This window comes from Lampris incognitus, chromosome 1, assembly GCF_029633865.1.
Source record: "Lampris incognitus isolate fLamInc1 chromosome 1, fLamInc1.hap2, whole genome shotgun sequence".
In the NCBI taxonomy this organism is placed as follows: domain Eukaryota; kingdom Metazoa; phylum Chordata; class Actinopteri; order Lampriformes; family Lampridae; genus Lampris; species Lampris incognitus.
Genome location: NC_079211.1, coordinates 113,738,554 through 113,763,561, shown reverse-complemented (window position 1 = coordinate 113,763,561; position 25,008 = coordinate 113,738,554). Strand labels below are relative to the sequence as shown.

At 45.7% G+C, this 25,008-nt stretch overlaps 1 protein-coding gene across 1 annotated transcript in view; it reads left to right on the top strand.

Moving 5' to 3' along the window:
- The first annotated feature begins 17,727 nt into the window (after nucleotides 1-17,727).
- Nucleotides 17,728-25,008, top strand: part of npr3 (natriuretic peptide receptor 3) — a 117,163-nt gene continuing 109,882 nt past the window's right edge. Inside the window, exon 1 of the mRNA XM_056279015.1 lies at nucleotides 17,728-18,388. Coding sequence (XP_056134990.1) covers nucleotides 17,728-18,388 — 661 coding nt within the window. The remainder of the gene's footprint in view (nucleotides 18,389-25,008) is intronic.

Genomic DNA, 25,008 nt, shown 5'->3' with positions numbered 1-25,008 from the left:
GATTTGCTTATCTACCAGACACACTAGGCTGCCCTAGTCTGTGATAAGTAAACACTGGTGTAGGTTTTCTATTTCTCAAAGGATATGCTTTTTCTCTGGCAGGCTGCACAGCTTCCCCTGGAGGAGGCTGCAAGGCATCTTCTGGTGGAGGCTGCAAGGCATCTTCCGGGCTCTTGTCGTCATCGGGCTCATCCTCTTCTTCAGCTCCAGATGTCTCGCCATTCTCTGACACTGTCCCATTGTCCTCTATTGTTGCAGGCTGCTCCGCAAAATCCTCTTCATCTTGACCGTCTCTTTCCTCCGGATAGAACTCCAAGGCGTCTGGGCTCAGCTGACTCTGGATCCGCTCACTGGCTCTGACTGTTGGTCGTCCCACGATGCATCTCCAGTTATCCTCATCATCTGAGTCACTGTCCTGTTCCTGGTTCCACTGCATTTGTCTGTCTGTCTTCTTTCTCTCCCGTCTAGGTTTCACAGGTAAGTCCTCTTCTCTTGGTTCCACCGGCAGGAAGTCGCATGGCAGAAGAAGGTTCCTATGCATGATTCTGGTTCGTCCTTTTCCATTCTCCGGCTTCAGCTCATACACAGGGCTGTCGGCGTGCTTCCTCTGTGTTACTACATGCACCTGGTCCTCCCAGAATGGTCTTAATTTCCCCGGTCCTCCTTTCTCGTTCAGGTTGCGGATGAGAACCCTGCATCCGGGATACAGCTCTGTCCCGTGGGCCTTTTTGTCGTATAGTGTTTTGTTTCTGGCCCCCTCCTTCCGTGCTGTCTCTGATGCTAGGCGATAGGCGTCATTCATGCGGGCCTTCCACTTCTCTGCATATTCTTGATGGGATAGTGCCTGGTCCTTTGCTCTAAGGCCAAACATCAGGTCAATGGGAAGTCTTGGATTTCTGCCGAACAACAGATAGTAAGGTGCAAATCCGGTCGCTTCATTTCGGGTGCAGTTGTATGCATGTATCACCTTTGGGAGTGACGCTTTCCAATCCGTTTTCGCAACCGCTGGCAGGTTTCTCAGCATCGCCAGAACCGTTCTGTTGAAACGCTCGACCTGACCATTTCCTTGCGGGTGATACGGTGTTGTGTGAGAACCCCTGACTCCACTGTACTCCTGCAGCTTGGCGAAGAGCTTATTGTCAAACTCCTTCCCTTGGTCATGGTGCAGCGTCGCCGGGAAACCAAATCTCAGCACAAAGTCCCCGAATACCTTCTCTGCGGCGGTCTTGGCAGCTTTGTTTCTGCATGCATAGGCTTGAACAAAACGGGTAAAGTGGTCCATAACCACCAGTATATACTCGTACCCTCCCTTACACTTCTCTAAGTGTAAGAAGTCAATGGAGACCATCTCAAATGGGTGTGTGGTCACGATGTTGGTGAGAGGGGCTCTGGTTGGTTTGTTGGGGCGCTTGGTCTTCAGGCAGCTACACACCTGTGTGATGTAATGTTCCACATCTTTCTGCATGTGAGGCCAATAGAAACGGTCCCTCAACAGGTGCAACACCCTCTCCACGCCTAGATGGCCCAGGTCTCTGTGCAGTTCTTTATACACCAGCTCATGGAACTTTTTCGGCAGGACTAGCTGAGTTCGGGTAGCTGTTTTCCGGCGCAGGATGCCATCATCATCAAGGCACAGCCGATGCTTCTCTCTCATGAGTGTCGCAAGACCCCTGCTCGCACACTGTGTTTTTCCCCGAGGCCACTGATTGGAGGTTATGTACTTCAGCACCTCACCAATGACAGCATCCTCCCTCTGGGCGTCTCTCACCGTCTGACTGGGTATCTCTGCCACAGGTGATGTATGTTCCTTCTCAAGCTCGGCTAGTGCTGTGGCTATGGTTACCGGACACATCCAAGGCTCAGCTCTCTCCAGCTGTACTGACAGCGCCTGGGTCACACTGTTCATGACCTCGGGGTGTACTTCTTGTGAACAGGTCTGCATGTACTGCTCCATCGGCATGCGTGAGAGGCCATCTGCGTCCCCATTGGCTCGTCCAGGCCGGTACTTGATAGAGAACTGGAAATCGGCTAACTCTGCTACCCACCTGTGGGTGGTCGCATTCAGTTTGGCTGTCGTGAGCACATAGGTGAGGGGATTATTGTCTGTGTAGACAGTGAATGATGGAGCGTGGTAGAGGTAATCTCTAAATCTCTCACATATGGCCCATTTCATCGCGAGGAACTCCAACTTCCCTGAGTGGAGATGGTAGTTCTTCTCAGGAGTTGTCAGTGTCCTAGACCCGTACGCGATGACTGCCAGCCCACCCTGTGACTGTCTTTGATACAATACTGCCCCGAGGCCCTCTCGTGACGCGTCGCAGTGAAGGATAAAGGGCTGTTCAAAGTCTGGGTAGCCCAACACTGGTGGCTGGATGAGGAATTCAATCAACTGACAGAGGACCTGTTGGTGTTCAGCTGTCCACTTAACTGGGTGGGAGGAGGGCAGATGGTCTCGGGAGCCCTTCCTCCCCTTGTCCTTTCTCTTTTGTTTGAGCTTCCCCGCTGCTGTCTTCTCTGGGGTGAGGAGGTCATAGAGAGGCCTTGCGATTCGGGAGAAGTTAGGTATGTAGGGCCGGTAATACGAGATGAATCCCAGCATCTTCCTGAGCTCTCCGATGGTCGTAGGTTCTCTCTCCTTCAGTGCCTGGACCGGGGCCACATCAGCGGGGTCCATTGTGTATCCATCCTTGGTCACAAGCCTTCCCAGGAACCTTACTTGGTTTTTGAAGAGTTCACATTTTCTTGCCGTCAGCTTGATTCCATGGCTTCTGTAGTGGTGCAGTACTCTTCTCAGGTGCTGGAGGTGTTCGTCGAATGTGGTTGAGTGGACCAGGTTGTCATCTAAATACGGCTGACAAATGTCGTCCCTCAGCCCAATCAAACATTCCTCCATGGACCTCTGGAACTCTGCTGGTGCTGAGGACAGTCCGAAGGGAATTCTCACCCATTCATATAATCCCCACGGGGTGATGAATGCAGTCAGTGGGCGGCTGGACTCCTCAAGAAACCCCTGGTGATATGCCTTCCCCTGATCCAAGACAGAAAACCAGGCACTCCCCTTCAGGCTGTCGAGCATATCCTGGATGCGTGGTATTGGATGGCGGTCTGGGATGGACCTCTTGTTCAACTCACGGTAGTCACAGCAGAGGCGGAGGCTCCCATCCTTTTTCCGCACACACACGATTGGGCTTGAGTAGGGTGATTTTGACTTAGTTATCCAGCCTCTGTTCAGTAAATCCTCGAGGTATTCCTTCACTTCTTTATGAAGAGGCTTTGGGACTGATGTGTATGTCCGCTTCACTGGTGTGGTGTCACTCAGGCGGATCTTGAGCTGGAGTGATGGAATAGTCCCCACATCATGGTCATCGCGTGCGAACACACTACTCTCCTCCCGCAGTAGCTCTCTCACCTGCAGTTGTTGTTCAGGTGTCAGGTGGTTCAGAGGGACAGGCGGGTCCCATAGATCTTCCTCCTGGTGTTCCGTCTTGACATCACCTGGCCCTTTCAGCTTTGTTGTGTCTCTAATCACAGGTCTTCGTTCTGTACCTGTTGTGGAGGTCCCTGGGATGACTGGGTTCACTGTACTAGTCCCATCCACATCCAACGGCTTCACGGCGGCAGGGTAGATGGCTTTAGTTCTTTGGGTCTGCCCCAGGGGAGTCCGTGGCGGCAGTGTGATGTCATGAGCTGTGACGTTAGTCACTGGGACAGCGATGCGTGACCAGGTTCCCTTCTGTAAACATACAATGTTTTCATCCACCTTCAGGCCCTCTGGCCACTTTGGGTTCACATTAGGCTCAAAGAGGACGTTCTGGTCTGCTTGGAGGGGCCCTGCTCTAACACCACACTTAACAGTCTTTGTCTGGCCCGCCGGAATAGTCATGCTTTCTCGGCCCACTTTAACCATCCCCTCACCTTCCATATCATCTCGGCTCTTTATCAGCTTCACGAGGACTTCAGCCTTCTTGTAGTCAACCGCGAACGCAATGCTTAGTGCCTTTGTGATTACACTTGATGGCTGTCCAGCTCCAGGCTCTAACAGGTGTTCAATTACATTGTAACCGATGATCGGTTCTTCTGCGGTGCCCTGGTGTGTGGTTACTAGTATTGGCACAGTGAGTTCCATTGGTGGGGTCTGAGTGGTGCTATTCGGTGCTAACTGGACAGTCACTTCCACCCATCCAGAGAAAGGAATGGTTGTCTGGTTTGCTGCTTTACCAGTAAGGGTGCCAGGGCCAAGGATCTCTTCTGTGCTTCTCACCTTGGTGTGTGGGAGATGTTTTCTCCTCCATTCTTCACTGATTAGGCAGACCTGCGACCCGGTATCCCACAATGCCTGTGTGGCTACACCATCAATGTAACAGTTTATCATGTATTTCTTTCCAATTAGGTTCAGCAGCTGTGACTGGTGTTTTGAGGAGATATGACTCACTGTGGGTGCTTGCTGTTCGCGCCCTGCCTCGTCTCGCTGTCGGGCAGACACTCTGGCTTCTAGTAGCTGAATACTGTCGTCGATGAGCTTGCTGGTGACAGTACAGCTAGATGTGTCTACCTGCTCCGATTTTTCAGGCCTCTGAGCTCTACACCCTCTTGAAAGATGGCCACTCTGTCCGCATTTGAAACAGTGGTTGCACTGGTCGCCCCTTTCACTGTCTTGACAGGCTTTGCATCCGCGCTTCCTCACAGGCTGCTGCTGACGAGAAGGTCTTTGGCCAGAGGAGTGGTTCATGGCTTTTCTCATCTGTTCCATTTCTCCTTTCAGCTGTTGGATTATCTCGTAGAACGCAGACTCCTTTTGGTTCCCTGCCTGTGTCTTAAGGGCTTTCACACTCGCGGATGTTGATGGCGACGACTCCTGACCCCCGACCACTGCAGCTTCCGCTCCTAGATACTGATGTGCCTCAGCTCGCACTTCCCGCACTCTGGTTTCCTTACTGTGGGAGCTCTTCTTGAATTTCCGCTGTCTCTCTGACTCGAAACTTGCGGCCTCTATCATCTTAACAATGAGAACATCATCAGTAGTTGCTTGATCATCGAGATAGCTCTTGAGCTGATATTTTACCTGGTCATTCACTAGCCCAGTTCCCACAGCTCTTAGGAACTTCTTCTGTATCAGTTCAGGGCTGTATTGTTCATCAGAGCCAGGCTCTCTCGCTGCTGCTAAGAGTCTCTCTTTACATGCTATGGCTCGGAACAGGAAGTTCTGTGGTGACTCCTGACTGTCCTGTGTGATGTTGATTAGTCGGTGATATAGGTCCACAGAGCTATCCTCTTTGAAATGGCCTTTCAGAATGGTCCTCAGCTGAGGGAGTGTGAGTTCGGTTTTGATCTCTAACAAGTCACGGAGAGTCAGCCCAGGGCTGATGGCTCGGATTACAGCCTCTATTATCTCCAACTCGCTGTGGCCTTTTCTCACCCCCATATCAATCTGATGCGTAAGATTTATATAAGACAACTTGTCTATCTGCCCCCGTTCTCCTATTTGGCCATTTATCTTAAAGTCTCTGCGTATGGTCACTTCAGGGGGTTGGATTACTGACGGGATTGGGTTTGAAGGTTGACTAGGTCTACTGGGTTCTTTAAGACTTAGTTTTTCACTGAGGCGTGATATCTCTTCCTCAAGCGCTTTTGTGGATGCAGTAAAGCTGGACTGTAAGGCCTGATATTGTTCATGTAAGCTTGCCAATTCAGCAGCATCCTTGTTAGTACTGTCTGCACCTGCACCAGTATGTGACTCCGCCCCTCTCTGCTTCATTTCACTAGAGAGGTCCACTAGTCTGGACAGAAACTGACGTGCTACCTCTTCATCCTCCTTCTCAATTGCTTCATCCACAGTTTCACTAATAAGTCTGATCAGCGCATGCCTCTTTGTCTGGTTTTCAGTGGGGACTTTAGCAATAACACACACCTCTTTTAACTGGTCCAGCCCTAACTGCAGGAGGGTCTCACTCAGCCTGTCTTGCAGTTGCTCAAGCTCCAGTTCCATTGTTGGTCACGTGTTCTCACTCCGCTCCCCACTTCTTCTCCTGACAATGGTGGCAATGGCACTGATCCCAGGTTTCGGCACCAATATTTGTAGCACACTTGATAAGAATGACACTTACAAGGGCTGGTGTTTTTGTTGTTTTACTCCATCTGTCAAATAGACATTACAGAGGACACGTTTTCAGAGCACGGCTCACTATACGAACGGCAACACTCATCTCCAATTTATACACAATAAGAGCACCAAATATATTCTTCCATAAATTCACATTAGTCTAGCCTACCGCTAGCAAAGCTAAACAGTATATAACGTTACGGAACATGGGGGGATCAAAATAGCAACACACATAGGCCTACCTTCATATTTACACAGTGTGGAGACACTAAACATAGTAAATGGAGACTAATCACACATACAGACAATGTCAAAGCCAAGCTACAGAACAATGGGTTCAGACCGCGGGAGCTATGGCTATGCTAACGTTAGCAACTCGCTAGCAATCTAGCTAACGTTAGCCAGTGATATGACGTTATCAAAATAAATATGAAAGTCCCTTCGTGGGTATTTCTAATAGGCATCCATATCCCACCTACACATCATATTTAATCACCATCCTAATTCTATATGTCTAACTAGCCTGCTTACCTGTCAAATAGACATTACAGAGGACACGTTTTCAGAGCATGGCTAACTATACGAACGGCAACACTCATCTGACGACTCTACCCGAATGCCCCAGAGTGCACCGCGGGAGCCAGCACTACGTCACACAGGCTAGAAGCAATTAACCTGCAGTGCCCTCCTGTGGCGAGAACCGGCTATCACAACAACACAGCAGACAATTCTCCTCTTTACTAGTAGTGAGTGGTCAATGAAGGTAAGTATATAAAATAAAAAATAGATGGGGGGCTACTAAATCCCAAGTACCCCACAATATACTGACAGTATTGTTCAGAGAACAGTGAGGCAAGGACGGCTGTTACTTCATCATTACTCCATGAGTGGACTACAGCAAAGCATCTCAGCAACATCGTGGTTGTAGTGGTTTTGTGGTAGTTTTTCCGTGAGCACAGATAAAGGTAAAACGCATCACTGTCATCACACTAAAAGCCAACCATTTCACAATACTGGCTCCCTAAATTCTAACATAGTGGTTAACTGATGGAGTATAATAATGCATTGTGGAGTATAATAATGTATAGTGGAGTATAATAATGTATTGTGGAGTATAATAATGTATTGTAGAGTATAATAATGTATTGTGGAGTATGATAATGTATTGTGGAGTATAATAATGTATAGTGGAGTATAATAATGTATAATAATGTATGGTAGAGTATAATAATGTATAGTGGAGAATAATAATAATAAATTAAACTTATATAGCGCTTTTCTATAATGTATTGTGGAGTATAATAATGTATTGTAGAGTATAATAATGTATTGTGGAGTATAATAATGTATAGTGGAGTATAATAATATACTGCTGGGAAAAGTAAGATGTCAAGTAAGGCCTTATTTGATTAAGTTTTATGATGAACTGTTATTGTACTTATTGTACTGTATTTTTAATTGGAGAATATTTGACTTAATATTTCATTTTCCCTTGCCTATTTTCTGTATATCCTACCCTGTTTATAAACTGCAGACAGGTGAACACACATTTACTCACAAGTTACATTGAAAACAAAACAAAACACAACAATGCTGACACAAATGCTGAACATCAATACTAAAAATAGAAAAAAAATAGATAAAAGTATGGACAGAAAGAATACTGCAAATAATTCCAACTCCACTCATGCATGACAAATACAATCCAGGGCACACCAGGAGACACCAAAAGCCGGGTAAGGGAGGTGGATCTTCAGGAGGTCTTTCAAAGTATTGGAGGTGAGGGGCGTCCAGAGAGGAACGGTCTGTTTCACAATGAACCCATCCTCAGAGCAACAACAGCCAATGGACATTCTGCTGTGAACTACATGTTGTAAACTGTATAACGTAAACACCTTCCTCGCCAGCATGGATGAGGAAGTTTCAGCTGTCATCAGTAAGTGATGCAATTTCTTGTGAGAACAATATACCATATGCCATTGTTTGTGCTTTATCCAGATAGTTTTTGCAGTTTTTGCATGAATTACCTCGGTGGGATTTAAACACCGAACAGTGTTGGTACACCTCTCCTCCAAATTAATGTAAACTTCATAGCATTTTATTACAAGAACTTCTTCTCAGGTGGTACATTTATTGTCAACATACTTAGGTACCCAAGACTAAGGACTCCATGCAGCTGAGGAACAGATGTTTGGTTTCCTGTATGACAAGACCATCGCTACGAAGCTGCATTTGTCTGCTCCAGTAAAGTTTCTTGTGTGTTTGTAGCATCCATAATGGCATGAGCAGCCATCCCAGATAGCCAAATTGCTGTGGCCCAGACCCGTCCCACACCCGACACTTCATCTGGCCCACATACGGCATGGAATAATGGCACTTTGGCAGTCCGCTCCTGTTTGCCAGATCTGGGCCAGAACCAAGCCATAGCAATGCCGCATGTGCCACGTATTTGCCAAAGGTGACCCATATTTGTTTTGTGATATTTGGACCATAATTCATCATTTACCACACGGGGCGCTTCAGAGTCACATCCAGATTACATGTTGCCCAGAGCACCACATCTTTGCCAAAAAAAGGCCCACATTTCACATATTTGGGCCATATTTGCTGTTATACATGTGGGCCACTTCAGGCTCACATCCAGTTTGTCAGGGCCAGAGGAAGGCCACCAGTGCCGCATCACTGTCTGAGGTGGCCCACATCCGGATGCTATCTGGGATGGCTTTGTGGCATTCTGACAACAAGACACATGACAGAGCTCACCATCAGGTCAACAAATCGGTTGAAGGAATGGAGACAACTGAAGACCTCAACGGGAAGTTAAAGACACTTGGCATTGGGTGGTTTTCTCATTCGCAAGTAATAAAGCAACACAATGTTACAAAGTCCGACCAAACCATCAGCAGAAGTGTGGGCTGGACAGCCACTGTGTGCATCAGCTGCAGACTGTTCCGTCACTGCCTGTTGGCTCTGAAGTGGTTCTTAATTGCAGCCCCCTGCTGGTGGGGGTGGGAACTCTGACACGCTGATCGTCTTCCATTGTTTCAGGCAATGCTAATAAACTACTGTAATAACCCAGGAGGCTGAATCACCTTCATTACTCCTTAAATCAAAATATTTAAAATGTGTTTTTGTGGTTACTTTTTTTCTTTTCTTTTTTTTCTTTTTTTTGCACAAAAATATGAAAGAAAATATATTTCTGATGTAGTTTGAAGAGATTTTTTTTTTGGTAAAATAAAAAATCCCAATTCAAACTATATCAGAAATATGTTTACATCATATTCAATATATCCTTTCATAATTCACCACAGTCCATCTCTTGACCCTCAAGGAGATCCTGATCCTGGACTAAGAACCGCTCAGTCACAGGGTGCACAAGGCCTTTGCTGATTTGTCAGACAAGCGCAGTGCTGAGTAAGTGCTGTGGTGAGGAGTCGAGAGGACGAGATCTCCTTTTAATGGCAGCTCCCGCGTCCCGTGCACCGCGCGAGGAAGCCGAACAATGACTCCATTTAATAACCAAAACATCACTACAACACAAATTTAACATGAATGTTAACAGTCCCATCAGCCGACAGTCAGAGCGACTGGGGGGGTCGGGGGGGGGGGTCCCTAGTCAGGATCCTGTGTAAGTATTCTTGGGTTTTGGAGTGGCACAGGTGCTTGGTATCGTATCTTACTGACCGGATGTTTTGCAATTGTAGCATACTGAGTTTTTAGGCAAATTATTCCTCTTTTTAGTTCAGCAAATATGGAGGTAATTCCAAGATGGAAGTAATTCCAAGATGACTCACTGTTATGTGAGGTTTTTTTTAAACCAACATCGAGTCGTTGCATAGAAGGGATGTTTGTTCTTACCTCTGTACTCAGCCCCCGGTTTGTTGTTGAGTTTCCGCTATGCAGTTCCTACCTCAACAGCAGAGAGGATGCCCATACATACCAAATCAGGGACATTTTACTTAAGTAATAAGTTAATTGAGAGCAAGAAGGAGGCAATAAAGAGGGTGAGAAAAAAAACAGATGTGGGGGTCAATAAAGAGGAGGCATATTGACCAGGCAGTCGGAAGGGGAAACATGTTGCACAGAATCACCTGTAGACAATATGTTAAGCGTACATTATGTGGGGACGAGTACAATCTGGTAACCTAGACAAAAATGTCTTTACTCTAACTGTAATACTGCCCTGTGTCTCCTCCTTCCCAACACATTTCTCTCTTACTTCTCTATCTCTTAGCATTCTACATATGAAGTAATATACTATAAATCCTTTTCAAAGCTACCATGAAGTTGAAGCAGTTCATCTGGACAAAACATTTATTGAGAGAAACGTTTCATCATCATCTAAGTGACCTCTTCAGTCTCACCTGACTGCAGGTGTCCCGCCCTTATAAACAATACAGTGGTATAATGACCGAAACCAATGACCAGTCTCCTATGTAAATTACCATGACCTTTAAGTAGAGTTACAATGACCATGTGTACTATTCACAGAGGGTTGGGGAATGTTTGCAATCACAACATTGTAAGATGGTGACAGATGTGCTCTTAGGCCGACCCTCGGTTCAGGGCTGGTCATTCCCTCTTCACATAGATGGCCTCTTTGACTCTCCATTCAAACCAGCGTTCCTCCCTATCAAGGATGTTCACATCCTCATCCTGGAAAGAGTGGCCACTGGCCTGTAGAAGGTGTAGACTGTGGAGTCCTGGCCTGACGTGTTAGCGCTCCTGTGTTGTGCCATCCTCTTGGCCAGCATCTGTTTAGTTTCCCCAATGTACAAGTCACAGTGATCCTCCTAGCACTTAACAGCATAATTTTCCAAGCTGTTTTCTTCTGTTTTAAGTAGAATAGTCTCTGGAACTGAATTCTCACCTCAAACTGACAGCCTATAAGACCTTCCACATGTCTAATCCCTTCATAAAGTTGTAAGCACTGACAATTTGAAGAGTGGTGGCTCTCGAGACAAGTTCCTCCTGAGCTCCAGATGAAGGGATATTGACCAGCCCCAGAAGCCTTGACCCATGGTGTGGTTGACCCCTCCATTGTGTCAATGATTAACTTCAAGGGATTGTTGACTAAATCATTGACTGCAATCAATTGGTGGGCAGCTGTCACACACTGACCACTCCTACTAATGATGACAAGCCAATTAGTTGCATTTCAATCCAAGGACGTCACCTCTTAAACAATTAATTTACCCTATTTGATTCCAAGAAGTATAATTACTTGTGTCCTAATGGTATGAATGGATTGTTTTGGCTGCTCTGTGGCCAGCAAATTTGCTAAGTTCTTGTTCTGCTATCAACTTGCTGTAGTGTTATACTGTCTGTTCCTTACTATTATTCTGTCTGTACTTCTCTCCGTTCTTTTCCTTGTCACATCTAAACAAACACTGGCAAAACATCTATCTATCTAGCTAGCTAGCTACCTATCTATCTGTGTGCCTGCTCATCTGTCTATCTATCCATCTATCTCCATTAGCCTATATTATCTTGAGTGTGAAAGTTACCTTCAGTCGTCTACTGTAGAACGACCGGGATGACACTCCTCCATAAAACGACCATGGAGGGTCAAAATGGCCGCCAACGGTTTTTAAACTCTATATTCTGTTAAGATAAATACTCAACTGAGACGCATTATATATGTTAGTATGTCTGTTATGAAACCAACTGACACCAAAATTAACATGTTAACAGCTATAATACTATTTATAAACAATTTAAACTTCAGCGAGACATTGTCGAACTTGAATAGCAAAATTGAAAAAGTGAAAATACATGAAAAACAAAACAGAAAACACATATTGCTAAACTAACAAACGTAACAAGACCTATAACACCTGAAATGTCAAAAAGGGACAATTTAGTACGGCCGGTTCACCTGATCTACATGTCTTTGGAAGGAAACCGGAGCACCCGGAGGAAACCTACACACAGACGAACAGAACATGCAAACTCCACACAGAGGACGGCCCCCCCTGGCTGCATGGTTGGACAACCCCGGGGCTCGAACACAAGACTTTTGTGCTGTGAGGAGACCACGCTAACGACTGCGCTACCCCACAGTGAACATGTAGTCGCCTTTATTTTTGTTCAGAGTCGTGTTGTCGTTGCGGGATACTGCAGCTGAGAGAGCATATTTAATGGAGAAACGTTGCGGGGGTTTTACTGCATTGTGCCACAGTGATAACCAGGAAGGTGTGAAAAACTTACCGAAAAAGCCTTAAAACACCGTGGAATGCTCTGGAAATAAAATGATATATAGAATAGAATATACATGATTTGTAGTAAAAGGGCTAAGACATGTATAAACACCGGCGCGGTCCTCTGACGCTCCCGTGCATTATCCACTGAAAAGCATTCAACTCGGATGCAGCTCGCTGTAGACACTATGGGGGCCGGTGGACTTGCCTGTCCGGAAAAGGCGGATTTCACAGGCCTGGCGTACAGTAGCATTGCACCTATTTACACAGTCTCTTGAGACCGGACTGATCCAGGTCTGGTGGCTATTTACACATGATGGACTCCGGGTCCTGGTTCATCATTTGGGCCATGTGTCGAAGTACATCCTTCTTGGTGATGATACCCAAGAGACAGGCGCTCACCCCCGGTCTGTGTATTTGAGCTCCTTTGGTTCTCTTTGTCTGTTGTTTTGTCCATCAGTGATGTGTCAGTTCTGCCTTGGTGTCTGTATGTTTTGTTTTGTGTTAGGGTTTTATATGTACTGGCTGCAAACTAATGCCCCTGTAAGGAGCAACAAAGACACTTTGACTTGACCTGAATAGTTAACACAGATTAATGTTGAAGTTTTAGTGACAAACGATTTGAGATGCAGGGACTTTACCCTGGCATGTAAACACAATGGTTTGATACCTGTCTGTAAGGTAAGTCAACCAAAAAAAAAAAAAAGCCTCCAAGCTATTAAAGGTCAAAGAAATACATTGCCACTAGAGTGCGCTATCAACACAGGAATAGTAGACTGAGTCGTTCGAAGAAATTGAGTGGTACAAATTCTCAAACAATTTCTTAGTTATTACAAACAATCATCAAAGATGTGACGTGTGTTCGGATTCTTCTTGCAGAATAACACGAAGACCAAGACAGTACAGTCAAACATACTTGGCAAACTGCAGTCCCGTGGACATTACTCACGTCTAATTGTCATTGAAAAAGAGTTTCTTCAGCTTCCTCTCTCTGGACTGTCACCAGAGTCCTGCACTGAGTCCTCTTTACCTCTCCATGTCCACTCGGTCATCATGTCAACATCATGTTGGCATAATGTTGACATGATGTTGACATGATGTTGACATCATTACCACGACCCACTGGAAGGACTGCATGATTCAGCGACGAGAAGTCAGCGATAGTCTGATGTCATTCTCATTATGCTGTTGAAATGAAACAATCTGACTCCCTGTCCTTGTTTCATCTTTTCATCTTGTTCTGTCCTTCTTCACATGAATCCCTTCTGTGGGCAAAGTAGGGACAGTTTATTCAAACTTAACTGTTGGAATATGAACAAATGATGAATAACAAATGATGAATATTGTGTTTAGCAGAAGCTTAACAATAAGAACAGACTTGATCTTGGTAATCAGCAGGATGTAATATTGTTTTGTTTTGAGCGGCCGCACTGTTGGCCCAGACGTCCATGTTGTGTGTTTTCCACAGCATGCAGATCCAAACATCTGCCGCTGCTGGAACAAGTTCTTCTCTACAGCTGAAAGCAAACAACACCACCACTGCACAGCTACTACCAGCACAGTCACCAGCTCTGACAGACAAGTCCATACTTCTGGTGATATGTCTTCTGCAGCACATGAGAACCGCTTGGTCGACGAGCTGTGTCTCATGGCCGCGGGGCATCAGACGTGTTTCTGGGTTCTGGTCTTCAGCGGGTCTTTGGCGCCACCATGAAGACGTCTCATACTAGGTATCATTGATGTGCTTTGTCATTTGACCAGTGGAATTTAACTCAGGCTGAGAAGAATGTTGGACACATGAAATTAAAACATTTACAGCCACAACTACAGAGCAAAGGTCTGGACCGAAAACCTGTAAACCTGCTCCACCAGTAACTGTGCTTATACCAGTTTTATGATTGTTTTTCATTTGTAAATAAAAAAAAATACATTGGTTAGGCCTTTGAGCACTTTATTAGAGAACAATAAGAGAAACGTCCTCTATCTTCAAGCTTCCACATTGGGAAGCTTGAAGATAGAGGTGGGTGATCTGATGCTGATCAGTACAGGACCCAGACACACCTCAGTACCTCGTCTCACTTTATGAAAACTAAAAATTACTGACCCATGCTTCTTGTCACTCCTTACCTATTTGAAATCATCTACAACACATACAACTCCACCTTCTTCTTCTTCAGTTTTACCTGATGCATCAGGAATGCTTCAGGAAGTGCTTTGGAGACAGAAGTGAGCAGGCCTGAAGTCTCGTTTCTTACTGGTAACACATTAATGGAGCTGTTTGTTATGGGAGGTGCTGGCCTGGCAGCTTACGTCAGAAAGCACCAAGACAACCCTGCCTCAGATCGTCCTCGATTAGCAGCAATCAGCTGAGATGAGGAGGACAAGGATGTCTCACAATCTGCACACATCTGCACACATCTGCAGCACGTCTACAATATGTGTGCAGCATGTCTGCAGCATGTGTTGTGTGCATCATGTGCACAGCATGTGTTGTGTGCATCATGTGTGCAGCATGTGTTGTGTGCAGCATGTTTGCAGCATGTGTGCGTACTGGGTACTGGGTGAATGGGGCAAAGCTGCTGAATGGGCGACTGTCTAGTGTTCCCAACGCCTCATCCAAATCATATTCTCAGAGCATTAATACAACACACACTGCTCTTGGTCTGCTGGACAGATGGCCATGATTACATACTTTACTAGATTTAAAAGTGGAGTGGTCATAAACCCAGCGGCATTATTAGATTAAAAAAAACCAAACAACCTGCCTGCCATGCAGATAATTATAAAATACACACAGCCAACAGTAGATAAATGCTTTCCAACAGACTGGACTCAGCTAGGCCCACGAAGGCAATATGCATGAAACCATTAGCCCGGAATATTCTGGTGACATTATCAGTGGCATTAATGACTAAATTATTCTCACAAGGTCTGAGTGGAAGCCATGCCTGCAGAATGATGGAAATTAGACAAGTCGGTAGCTATGACCCTAATGGCAAAATGTCCCCAGACTGCGCTCGCTGCAGTAATTTTGGAAAAGTTCAGATAAAGACAGCATAGAGGTTTTGCCCAGCATGACGTCAAAGCCCTTTTTCGTGTCCCTTTAATTGTTTGATGGTTTTAAGTGTGGCAGGAGCTGTGAAGAATGAATGACTGCCTGTTGGTCAATGCACCACCCTGGACTCAGCCAGCAGCCTATCCTCCTCTCATCTGCTGCGTTTATTACATGTCATTTGCGGCACATCGGTGAGAAATAAATGCTTGTTGTTTTGGTATTTTTAAGGTAGTAATCTAGCCTTCATGGCACAGGGCACATGAATGGCTGTTTCCAAAGCTTCTCGACTGAATCATACAGTAAACACAAATAAAACACCTGGGTGGGTTTAAACCTTAGAAAACCAGAGGTTTTCTCTGGAAATGTCAAGTACAGTTGTGTTCTGTGTGATTCCAAAAGATGCTGCTTGGTAAAACATTCCCTTCTGTGAAGAGGTTTGTAATCCTTCAAGGAAGAGGCAAAAATGAGGATAACAATTTCATCACAGCAAATCAGAGGTAAGAAATGTTTTAACCAGGAACAATAAATTAACAGGAAACCTGACCTTTGACGAATGGGTGCGTATTGAAGATGTAAAGAGCTTGATAGCATCTGCTGACGCACTTTGTGAGGACGTCAGGGCCTCGGCCGCAGAACCGAGCACAGCAGAAAGTCACTTTAATGGACTCTGCATGCAGGCCATGCGCTTCCGTGATGTTCCCACACACTGTGAGCCTCAGCTCCCGTTAAAGCTGTTTCTGCTTTAATCAACACGATAAGCTCGAGGGAAGAAGGAAGAAATAGCAATGGTGTATATATATATATATATATATATATATATATATATATAAAATCCAATTAGTCAAGTAAATTCTCTCTGAGACAGTGCAAGCCTGTTTCGTGCCATAAGCAATCATCAGCTGTAAATAAAACAAATAAAACTACAATAAAAAAATATATTTTGCTCCTTATTTGTTGAGCACTTTCCCTACCGCTGAGTGTTTCTTTTAACAAAGTTATATATAAGTGCAAATGGTTTTGACGTCCACAGTTTTTAAACTCTATATTCTGTCAAGATAAATACCCACTTGAGATATTCCTGCGTTGCATATGTTAGTATGTCTGTTAAGAAACTAACTGACACCAAAATTAAAATTTTAATAACTTTAATACTATTTTTCAAACAATTAAAATGGCCGCTGTCCAACGCCTGTAAATACTGCAGCGCCTCGGTGGTAGTCATGGTGCGTCTGTAACGGCGTCTGTAACCAGACATGTTAGACATAATCAAACATCAAGTTTAGACTATTTCTCTCCACTGGAGGCCGCTAGTGTGTTTCTAGGACAGAGCAACGAACTTCACGCAGGAAATGGCGTGACCAACACACGTCATAAATAGTGACATGACGCGCGCGATCACGCGCAAATTACAAAGCCGTCATTTTGACCGCTCATGGTCGTTTTAGATAGAGCTCATCATAACTTTTTTGTGCAATTGATCTAAAACTAATTTTAAATGCAAATATATGCAATTTTAAGAGAATTCATGAAGCAGCAGCTGTGTATCTTTTCCCCCCCCCACCAAGTTATTAAACTTTGAAAATCCAAAACGGTCATAAGGGCCGTTTTGGTCTTCTGATCTGTAGATGACGCTGCCCTGGGAACTGCTTACTAGCCAGTGTTTAGACGGCCTGCCGAAATGCAGCTGAAATGTATATTTCTCCTTTGTGTTCAGCTTCAGCTTTAACATTTGTAATATGTCAAAGTAGTTTCAGTGTCCACTAAACCAGCAGGATGCAGATCTGCAGATCTGTAGTCTGTCAGGCTACAGACCACCAACTCACGTTTTCAAGCTGACCAGTAAGATAGTCAGATGGTCCATGTAAAGCTTAGTGTGCCCAGACCAGCTCTCCTCGGAGGAGCGGCCACAGCTCCTGCAGCGACAGGTCTGTAAAACTGAAGGTGTTGCTTTAAGAAGGAGGTGCGCAGCGCCGAGATGACGCAGGATAGGAGTGAGGAGATTCCTCCCGAGTCCTCCCAGCGCCAGCGTGTGTGGCGACGCGTCCTGCTGCTCCCCATTTAAACGGGAAGAGCTATCCGGGGATCAGGATCAATTGTGCAGCTCTGAGGGAGATATTTTGATCAAGTTAGGAAGGCTTACAAGGAAACCTCCACTCTGGATAAAGCACACACCTTTGACCACTTTTACTTATTCAAAGAGAAATACTTAATTTGAACATTAGGCCTATTTATTAACGTCGGTTTTTTTTACTATTGGCGATTTACTGTAGGCTACCTGTGCACTGAGTGAAGCCAACTTGGAGAACATTTGAATAACGCCTCTCCATTATTGCATGGTTACTGAAATTAAGTGGCACTTTCAAAGCTGCATCATGCCATACTTCATCTTACTGTGCTCGTGCTTTTTACTGATCCTGAAACCAATTAGGACAAACACCATAACCGAGGACGTAGATGTGTTGGTGATTTTACCAAAGAATAACTCCTATATCTTCTCGTATCCAAGAGTCGCACCAGCGCTAGAGTACGCACAGCAGGGGCTGAAACGAGACGGAGGGCAGTACGCTGGGCTTAATTTCAAAATACAGTATGCAAATTCCGATTGTGGCAATGATGCTCTCTTCACGTTGGTGGACAGATCGTGCGAGAAGAAGCCGGATTTAATTCTCGGTCCCGTATGCGAATACGCGTCAGCGTCGGTGGTGAGGCTAGCATCCCACTGGAACATCCCCGTCATATCGGCAGGTGCCCTGGCCACCGGCTTCAGCCACAAGAACAAAGAATACTCGCACCTGACTCGAATCGCTCCCTCGTACCTGAAGATGGCAGAGACGTTCGCGGCGATGTTCCATCATTTCACCTGGAAGGGCGCACTTCTGGTGTACGAAGATAACGATGAGCGGAACTGCTTCTTCACTTTGGAAGGGGTGTACATTCTTTTGGAGGAATATCACATTAAAACTTACCCCATCCACACCAAAGAGGAGCATCTGGACACCGACAGCATTTTCCACAACATCCACGACACTGAAGGTAACGTAGCTCGCTCTCCCAGACACCACATTTACAAAGTTCAGAACCAGACGCCGACGCCGCTGCAGCAGAACCGCACTGGCGGGCTGCCCATTGCTAGCCAATGTGTTGATGGGAAAATACTCCGTAGAAATGTCAAATATGCGCGGAATCCACGTGAGTATGCGTTTCCACATCGAGCTTGTCATGTATCATGACAGGTTAGGGTTTTCCTTCCTCCCCTGCCTATATCGCCTTTAGTCTTGCTTGGCCCTCATGAATCTCGAGAGAAGCATTTCTGCCCAGTATTTCTCATCCATTCAATAAAACACTCCCGGTGAAATTATGTATAGATGAGCCTCATGTGTTTTGGAGAACTGGTGCTTTCACAGTTTCGTTACTTAGGAGCGGACAGTTGCACGTCGCCTGCTTGCATCGAGGCCACATGTGTGATGGTGGTCGTTAAGTTGGAGAGCTTGGTGGCGTTTATATTTATATCGGCTAGTTCCACTAAAACCGCGCACGGAGCTTCAGCGAGCGCGCACAGAAGCAGAGACTCTCAGCAGAGATGTGCTATCAACACCAATACTCGAAGCCACCGCCAGGGGGCAAATTTGAACACTAAAACTGGGCTTAACAGAAGAGAATGAACTGAGGTTAGTGAGACTTTTAAAATCGATTTTGTAAGAGATACTTTTCCTTATTTTTACTGTTAGTAAGAATATTATGTGTTTGGTGGATAAGAAGATACACCCTTTTATGCTGTCGTGTTCACAGACTCGTGAGCCATTTGAAAAAAAAACTTTTTTTCTGAGTAGGCATATTTGATCATGAATATTCATAACTGCTGTCATGAACAGCAAGATGGTCGGTGCAGCCACTAGCACCAATGGTACGTCAATGATCTTGTGCCTGGACAGCCTGCTGGCTGCAGAACCCCGGTGCAAGACCCAGCTGGATGTTTTTTTTACTAGGATGTTGCTCAAGAAACGTTTAGGACAATAAAACGTCCAGCAGAGTCCTGTTGGTGCGATTCACCGTGGCTATTGGCTGCAGTACATACCACTGTAGTACATACCACTGCAGTACATATCACTGTAATACATACCACTGTAGTACATACCACTGCAGTACATACCACTGCAGTACATACCACTGTAGTACATACCACTGCAGTACATATCACTGCAGTACATACCACTATACGTAGTACATACCACTGTAGTACATATCACTGTAGTACATACCACTGTAGTGCATATCACTGTAGGACATATCACTGTAGTACCACTGTAGTACATATCACTGTAGGACATATCACTGCAGTACATATCACTGTAGTACATATCACTGCAGTACATACCACTGTAGTACATATCACTGTAGTACATATCACTGCAGTACATACCACTGCAGTACATACCACTGTAGTACATACCACTGCAGTACATACCACTACAGTACATACCACTGTAGCGACGGGGGGAGGCGGTCGCTCTGACTGTCGGCGGCTCTGCGCTGGAGGCGCGCGGGGGCTTATGGGACTGTTAATGTTCGGGTTGTAATTCTGCATGTTTACATGCACACTAATGAACCGATCATAACGGATTTGTGGAGTTACCAGATTATTCAAGTGGCCATGTAAATAGCATAATACGACATACTTTATCGGATAAAGGCCGTTTCGATTATGAAAATCCGATAAACACACCTAGCTTTTTGACCAATACTCCGTTTTATTCGACGCATGTATACCGTTAATCTGGTTTGTATACCGTTAATCTGTTGTCAAAACGCTAGCGGATGCAGTTAATCAAACACGACATCCTTCATCAGATCACACGGTTTCACAAATGCTCTCCGAGACATTCTGAAATTCTCTCTCCACTCCTGATCTGAGAATACCTTGAGTACCACTCTCTCCCACCAGGCCTTACGCCTAACGCGCATCCAGCAAGCAGGAGTTTTAGGCAGGAGGGGAGGAAGACCTAGTGCAGCGGTCGGGAACCTATGGCTCGCGAGCCATATATGGCTCTTCCGGTGACGGCATATGGCTCCCAGACAATTTTGAGTTGAAAATTATTTTTTTTTCAAAAAAATCAGTTTGGAACTGATTTTAAAATACTTGTGATATTTCTTAATAATACTGTGTCATTTTAAAGTAAACAGAAATTAGTTTTGAAGATAAATTTCACGGGTCACGGGTCACCCGTGGGTCGGGTCGGGAACCAATGGCTCGCGAGCATGTCCGGGTCATTGTAAAGGTGAAGAAATCAATTTTATCAGATAGCCAACTAGTTTATCCGCTTCAACCCTTGTAACGGAAAAGATGGCGAAAAGAAAAAAAGACGATGCTTACCGTGCATTCCAGGCTGCGTGGACAGAGGAATTTGCATTTGTGGAGAGAGCAGGATCTGCGGTATGTCTAATATGCAATGATAAAATTGCATCGATGAAACGGTCAAATATAAAGCGGCACTTCGATACGCACCATGCTTCATTTGCATCGAAATATCCAGCGGGGGACAGCAGGAAAAGGGCATGCGAGGAGCTACAGCGGAGAGTGCAGACGAGTCAGCAGCAACTACGTGTGTGGACCAAGCAAGGTGACGGGAATTCCGCTAGCTTTGCGGGGGCTTTGGCAATAGTAAGGAATGGAAAGTCATTCACAGATGGCGAGTATGCCAAAACATTCATGCTTGATGTGGCCAATGAACTGTTTGATGACTTCCCAAATAAAGACAAGATAATCAAACGAATAAAAGACATGCCCCTGTCAGCAAGAACTGTGCACGATCGTAGCATCATGATGGCAAATCAAGTCGAGGAAACACAAATTAAGGACATAAACGCCGGGACATACTTTTCTCTCGCGTTAGATGAGTCAACAGACGTTAGCCATCTATCTCAGTGCAGTATCATTGCCAGGTATGCTGCAGGTGACACACTGCGTGAGGAAAGCTTGGCTGTTTTGCCAATGAAAGGGACAACAAGAGGAGAGGATTTATTCATGTCTTTCATGGAGTTTGCTAAAGAAAAAAAACTACCGATGGATAAACTTATTTCTGTCTGTACTGATGGTGCACCCTGTATGTTGGGGAAGAACAAAGGATTTGTAGCGCTTCTCCGTGAACATGAAAAGAGAGCCATCCTAAGTTTTCATTGCATCCTGCACCAGGAGGCGCTTTGCGCTCAGACGTGTGGCCAGGAGCTTGGCGAGGTGATGTCTCTGGTCATTCGAGTGGTCAACTTTATTGTTGCCCGAGCTTTAAATGATCGCCAGTTTAAAGCTCTGTTAGAAGAAGTTGGGAATCATTATCCCGGTCTGCTTTTACACAGCAACGTGCGTTGGTTGTCAAGGGGGAAGGTGCTCAGCCGTTTTGCAGCTTGCCTGAGTGAAATCCGGACTTTTCTTGAAATGAAAGGCGTCAAGCATCCTGAGCTAGACAACACTGAATGGCTCCTGCAGTTTCACTATCTCGTGGACATAACTGGCCATCTGAACCAGCTCAATGTGAAAATGCAAGGTATTGGAAATACAATCTCATCCCTTCAACAAGCATTTTGCATTTGAAAGCAAGCTGGAAGTCTTTCTCAGGGACATTGAAACAGGTCGTCTTCTGCACTTTGAAAGACTGCAACAATTTAGAGATGCATGCTTAGCAAGTGACTCCACTCAACATCTGGATCTTCAGCAGCTAGCTGGCTTTACGTTCAATCTCCTGCAGTCATTCAAAGCACGTTTTGGGGAATTTCGTGCGCGCGCTGGTCTTTTCAAGTTCATCACTCATCCACATGAGTGTGCAGTGGACAAAATCGACCTGACATGCATCCCCGGGGTCTCTATCGGAGACGTTGAGCTGGAAGTTGCTGACCTGAAGGCATCAGACATGTGGATGAGTAAGTTCAAGTCACTTAATGGAGAGTTGGAAAGTCTTGCGCGACAGCGAGCAGAGCTGGCGAGGGAACACAAGTGGACAGAAATTAAAAATCTTCAACCTGAAGACCAGCTGATTCTTAAAACTTGGAACGACCTTCCTGTGACATACCACACAATGCAGCGTGTGAGTATTGCCGTATTGACCATGTTTGGCTCTACATATGCATGTGAACAGTCTTTCTCGCATATGAGGAACATTAAGACCAACCTACGCTCACGTTTAACTGATGGAAGCCTCAACGCCTGCATGAAGCTCAACCTCACCACGTATGAACCAGACTACAAGGCCATCAGCAAAACCATGCAGCACCAGAAGTCGCATTAAAAGTAAGACATATTTAATTTATTATACGTTAAAAATACTATATGGCGCTCAATGAAATATATTTAGAAATATTTGGCTTTTATGGCTCTCCCAGTCAAAAAGGTTCCCGACCCCTGACCTAGTGTAACGTGCAGGGATAAGAATAGACTCGGTAGCCCTTGGCTAACGGGTCGGACCCTTTAGTCGACTGTTTAACGTTGTCGCCCGCGATGTGGGAGATCCGAGTTCGCGTCTCGGCTTTGACGGTCCGGCCGGGCTACCCCCCGAATTCACTACATTGGTGTCAGAAGTGGGATGGTGCGACCGTGAGGCCATCGGAAGCGCGCGCCCAGAGGCGTGAGGGCATAGGGAGTAGATATGCTGAAGCGCGCCCCGAAGTGAAGTAATACTTGGGGTAGTATTGGTAGAGGATCAATGACCACACCGGGTTATCGGACTCAGGTTTAATCGTGGCTCAGTATGCAGACGTAATAACCATACATGGTAGTGGTGTAACCATATTAACAGTCCGGGTAGTACATAACACCTAGTGTAGTTCCAGTGGATATATATAGCATTATATCACTACATCCCCCCTGTTTACTTTTCAATTTTTACAGTGTCAAAGTACTCTAGAATCGGTTATATAAACCAACATATCACACAATTCCAATGTGGTACAATCATTGATCAGCATTGTACAGTCATGACACAGAGGTTGCCTTCTCTCTTTTTTTTCTTTTAGACAACACACTCAGAATTGTCCATCTCAAAAAACAATAAACATATTCAGAGCCCTCCTTTTGTGTGTGATTGTCTCTACTCATAGTCCTTGTAGTGAGCTGGTTTGGAAACAGCTCTTCCATATCTTGTGCGTACTGTCTTGTGTGTTTCACAGGTTTGGCTGGAAGAAGTTCCAGCTGCATGAATGTTCTGTTGAGGTTCTGTGAAACGGGTTCTTGCGCTCCTCAGTGCATGGGGGTGGTGAATTCCCCGCAGGTGGCTCCTGCCACGTCTGAGTTTGTTCCCATTTGATGTTTGCTCAATGTAGCTCCTTGGCTCATCGCACTTTTGTACGACAGTGGCTGGATACCAAGTCCCTTTTTCCTTGTTTAGGACAGATACGTGCTGTCTGGGACCGAGTGGAGGTAGTTCTCTGCCGCTGCTGCGGTCATGATGTTCCTTCATGTTTGCTGTTCTCTGCTCCAGGTGGAGTCGGCTTTCCTCCTTGCCTGGGTCCCCTCGACTCGGCAGCAGGGTGGTGACTGGCCTTCCGAAGATCAGTTCTGCTGGTGATGGTAGTTTACTGTCGATGGGTGTTGCTCTGACCTGTAGTAAGGCCACTTGTATGTTACCTCCTCGTGGTTTTCTTCACAATGGATTTGATGTGTCGCACATGCCTCTCAATGAATCCATTGCTTTTTGGATAGTGGGGTGAGCCTGTCACGTGCCTGATTCCCCAGTCAGCCGTGAATTTCTGGAACGCGTGCCCTGTGTACTGGGGTCCATTATCTGTAAGTATCTCGTCAGGCCTTCCAAAAAGAGACATGTACATTTCCATTTTTTGTGCAACTGCCCGGCTGGACACAGGCATGGGCATTTCGTCCACTAGAGGGAACTTAGAATATCTGTCCACAATCAGTAAATACTGATGTCCATCGATCTCAAATAGATCAGAAGCTAGGGATTGCCATGGTTTTGACGGTGTGTTGTGTGGGTTGAGAGGTTGCTTTGGATTTGCATCCTGATGTTCCGCGCATACACTACATGACCTGCAGACTCTTTCGATGTCATCGTTCATTCTGATCCAGTAGACACTTTCTCTCGCCAGTCGCCATGTCTTTTCGATGCCCTGGTGTCCTACATGCAGCTGTTCGAGTATAGAATCAGTCATGGAGTCTGGGATGAGCACCTGTCTGCCTTTGAATATGACTCCTGCTTCAACTGCGAGCTCATCTCTGAATGACCAGTGCTCACGTAGTTGTCTTGGTAGAGCTTTGATGTTGTCTGGCCATCCCTGGTGGATCAGCTCTTTCAGTGCATTGAGTCTGGGGTCGCTGGTGGTTTCCGTGCGGAGTGCGTCCTGTTTCTCGGGAGAGAAGTTTATCATTGCAACAGTGAGCATCTCTGGATCCTCGACTTCTGCCTCTATTCCGTCAATGCGCTCGTCCAGCTCGATGTTGCTGTTGTTCTCAGGGTTGGGTAGTCGGCTGAGTGTGTCTGCCAGGACCATCTGGTTTCCTGGTCGATACGTGACCTCGTAGTTGTATCCTTGTGTTTTTATCAACATTCGCTGAAGCCATGGCGGGGCGGCATGCAGTGGCTTTGTGCATATGGTGACGAGGGGTTTGTGGTCTGTAACTACAATGAATGACTTCCCATACAGGTAGGTATGGT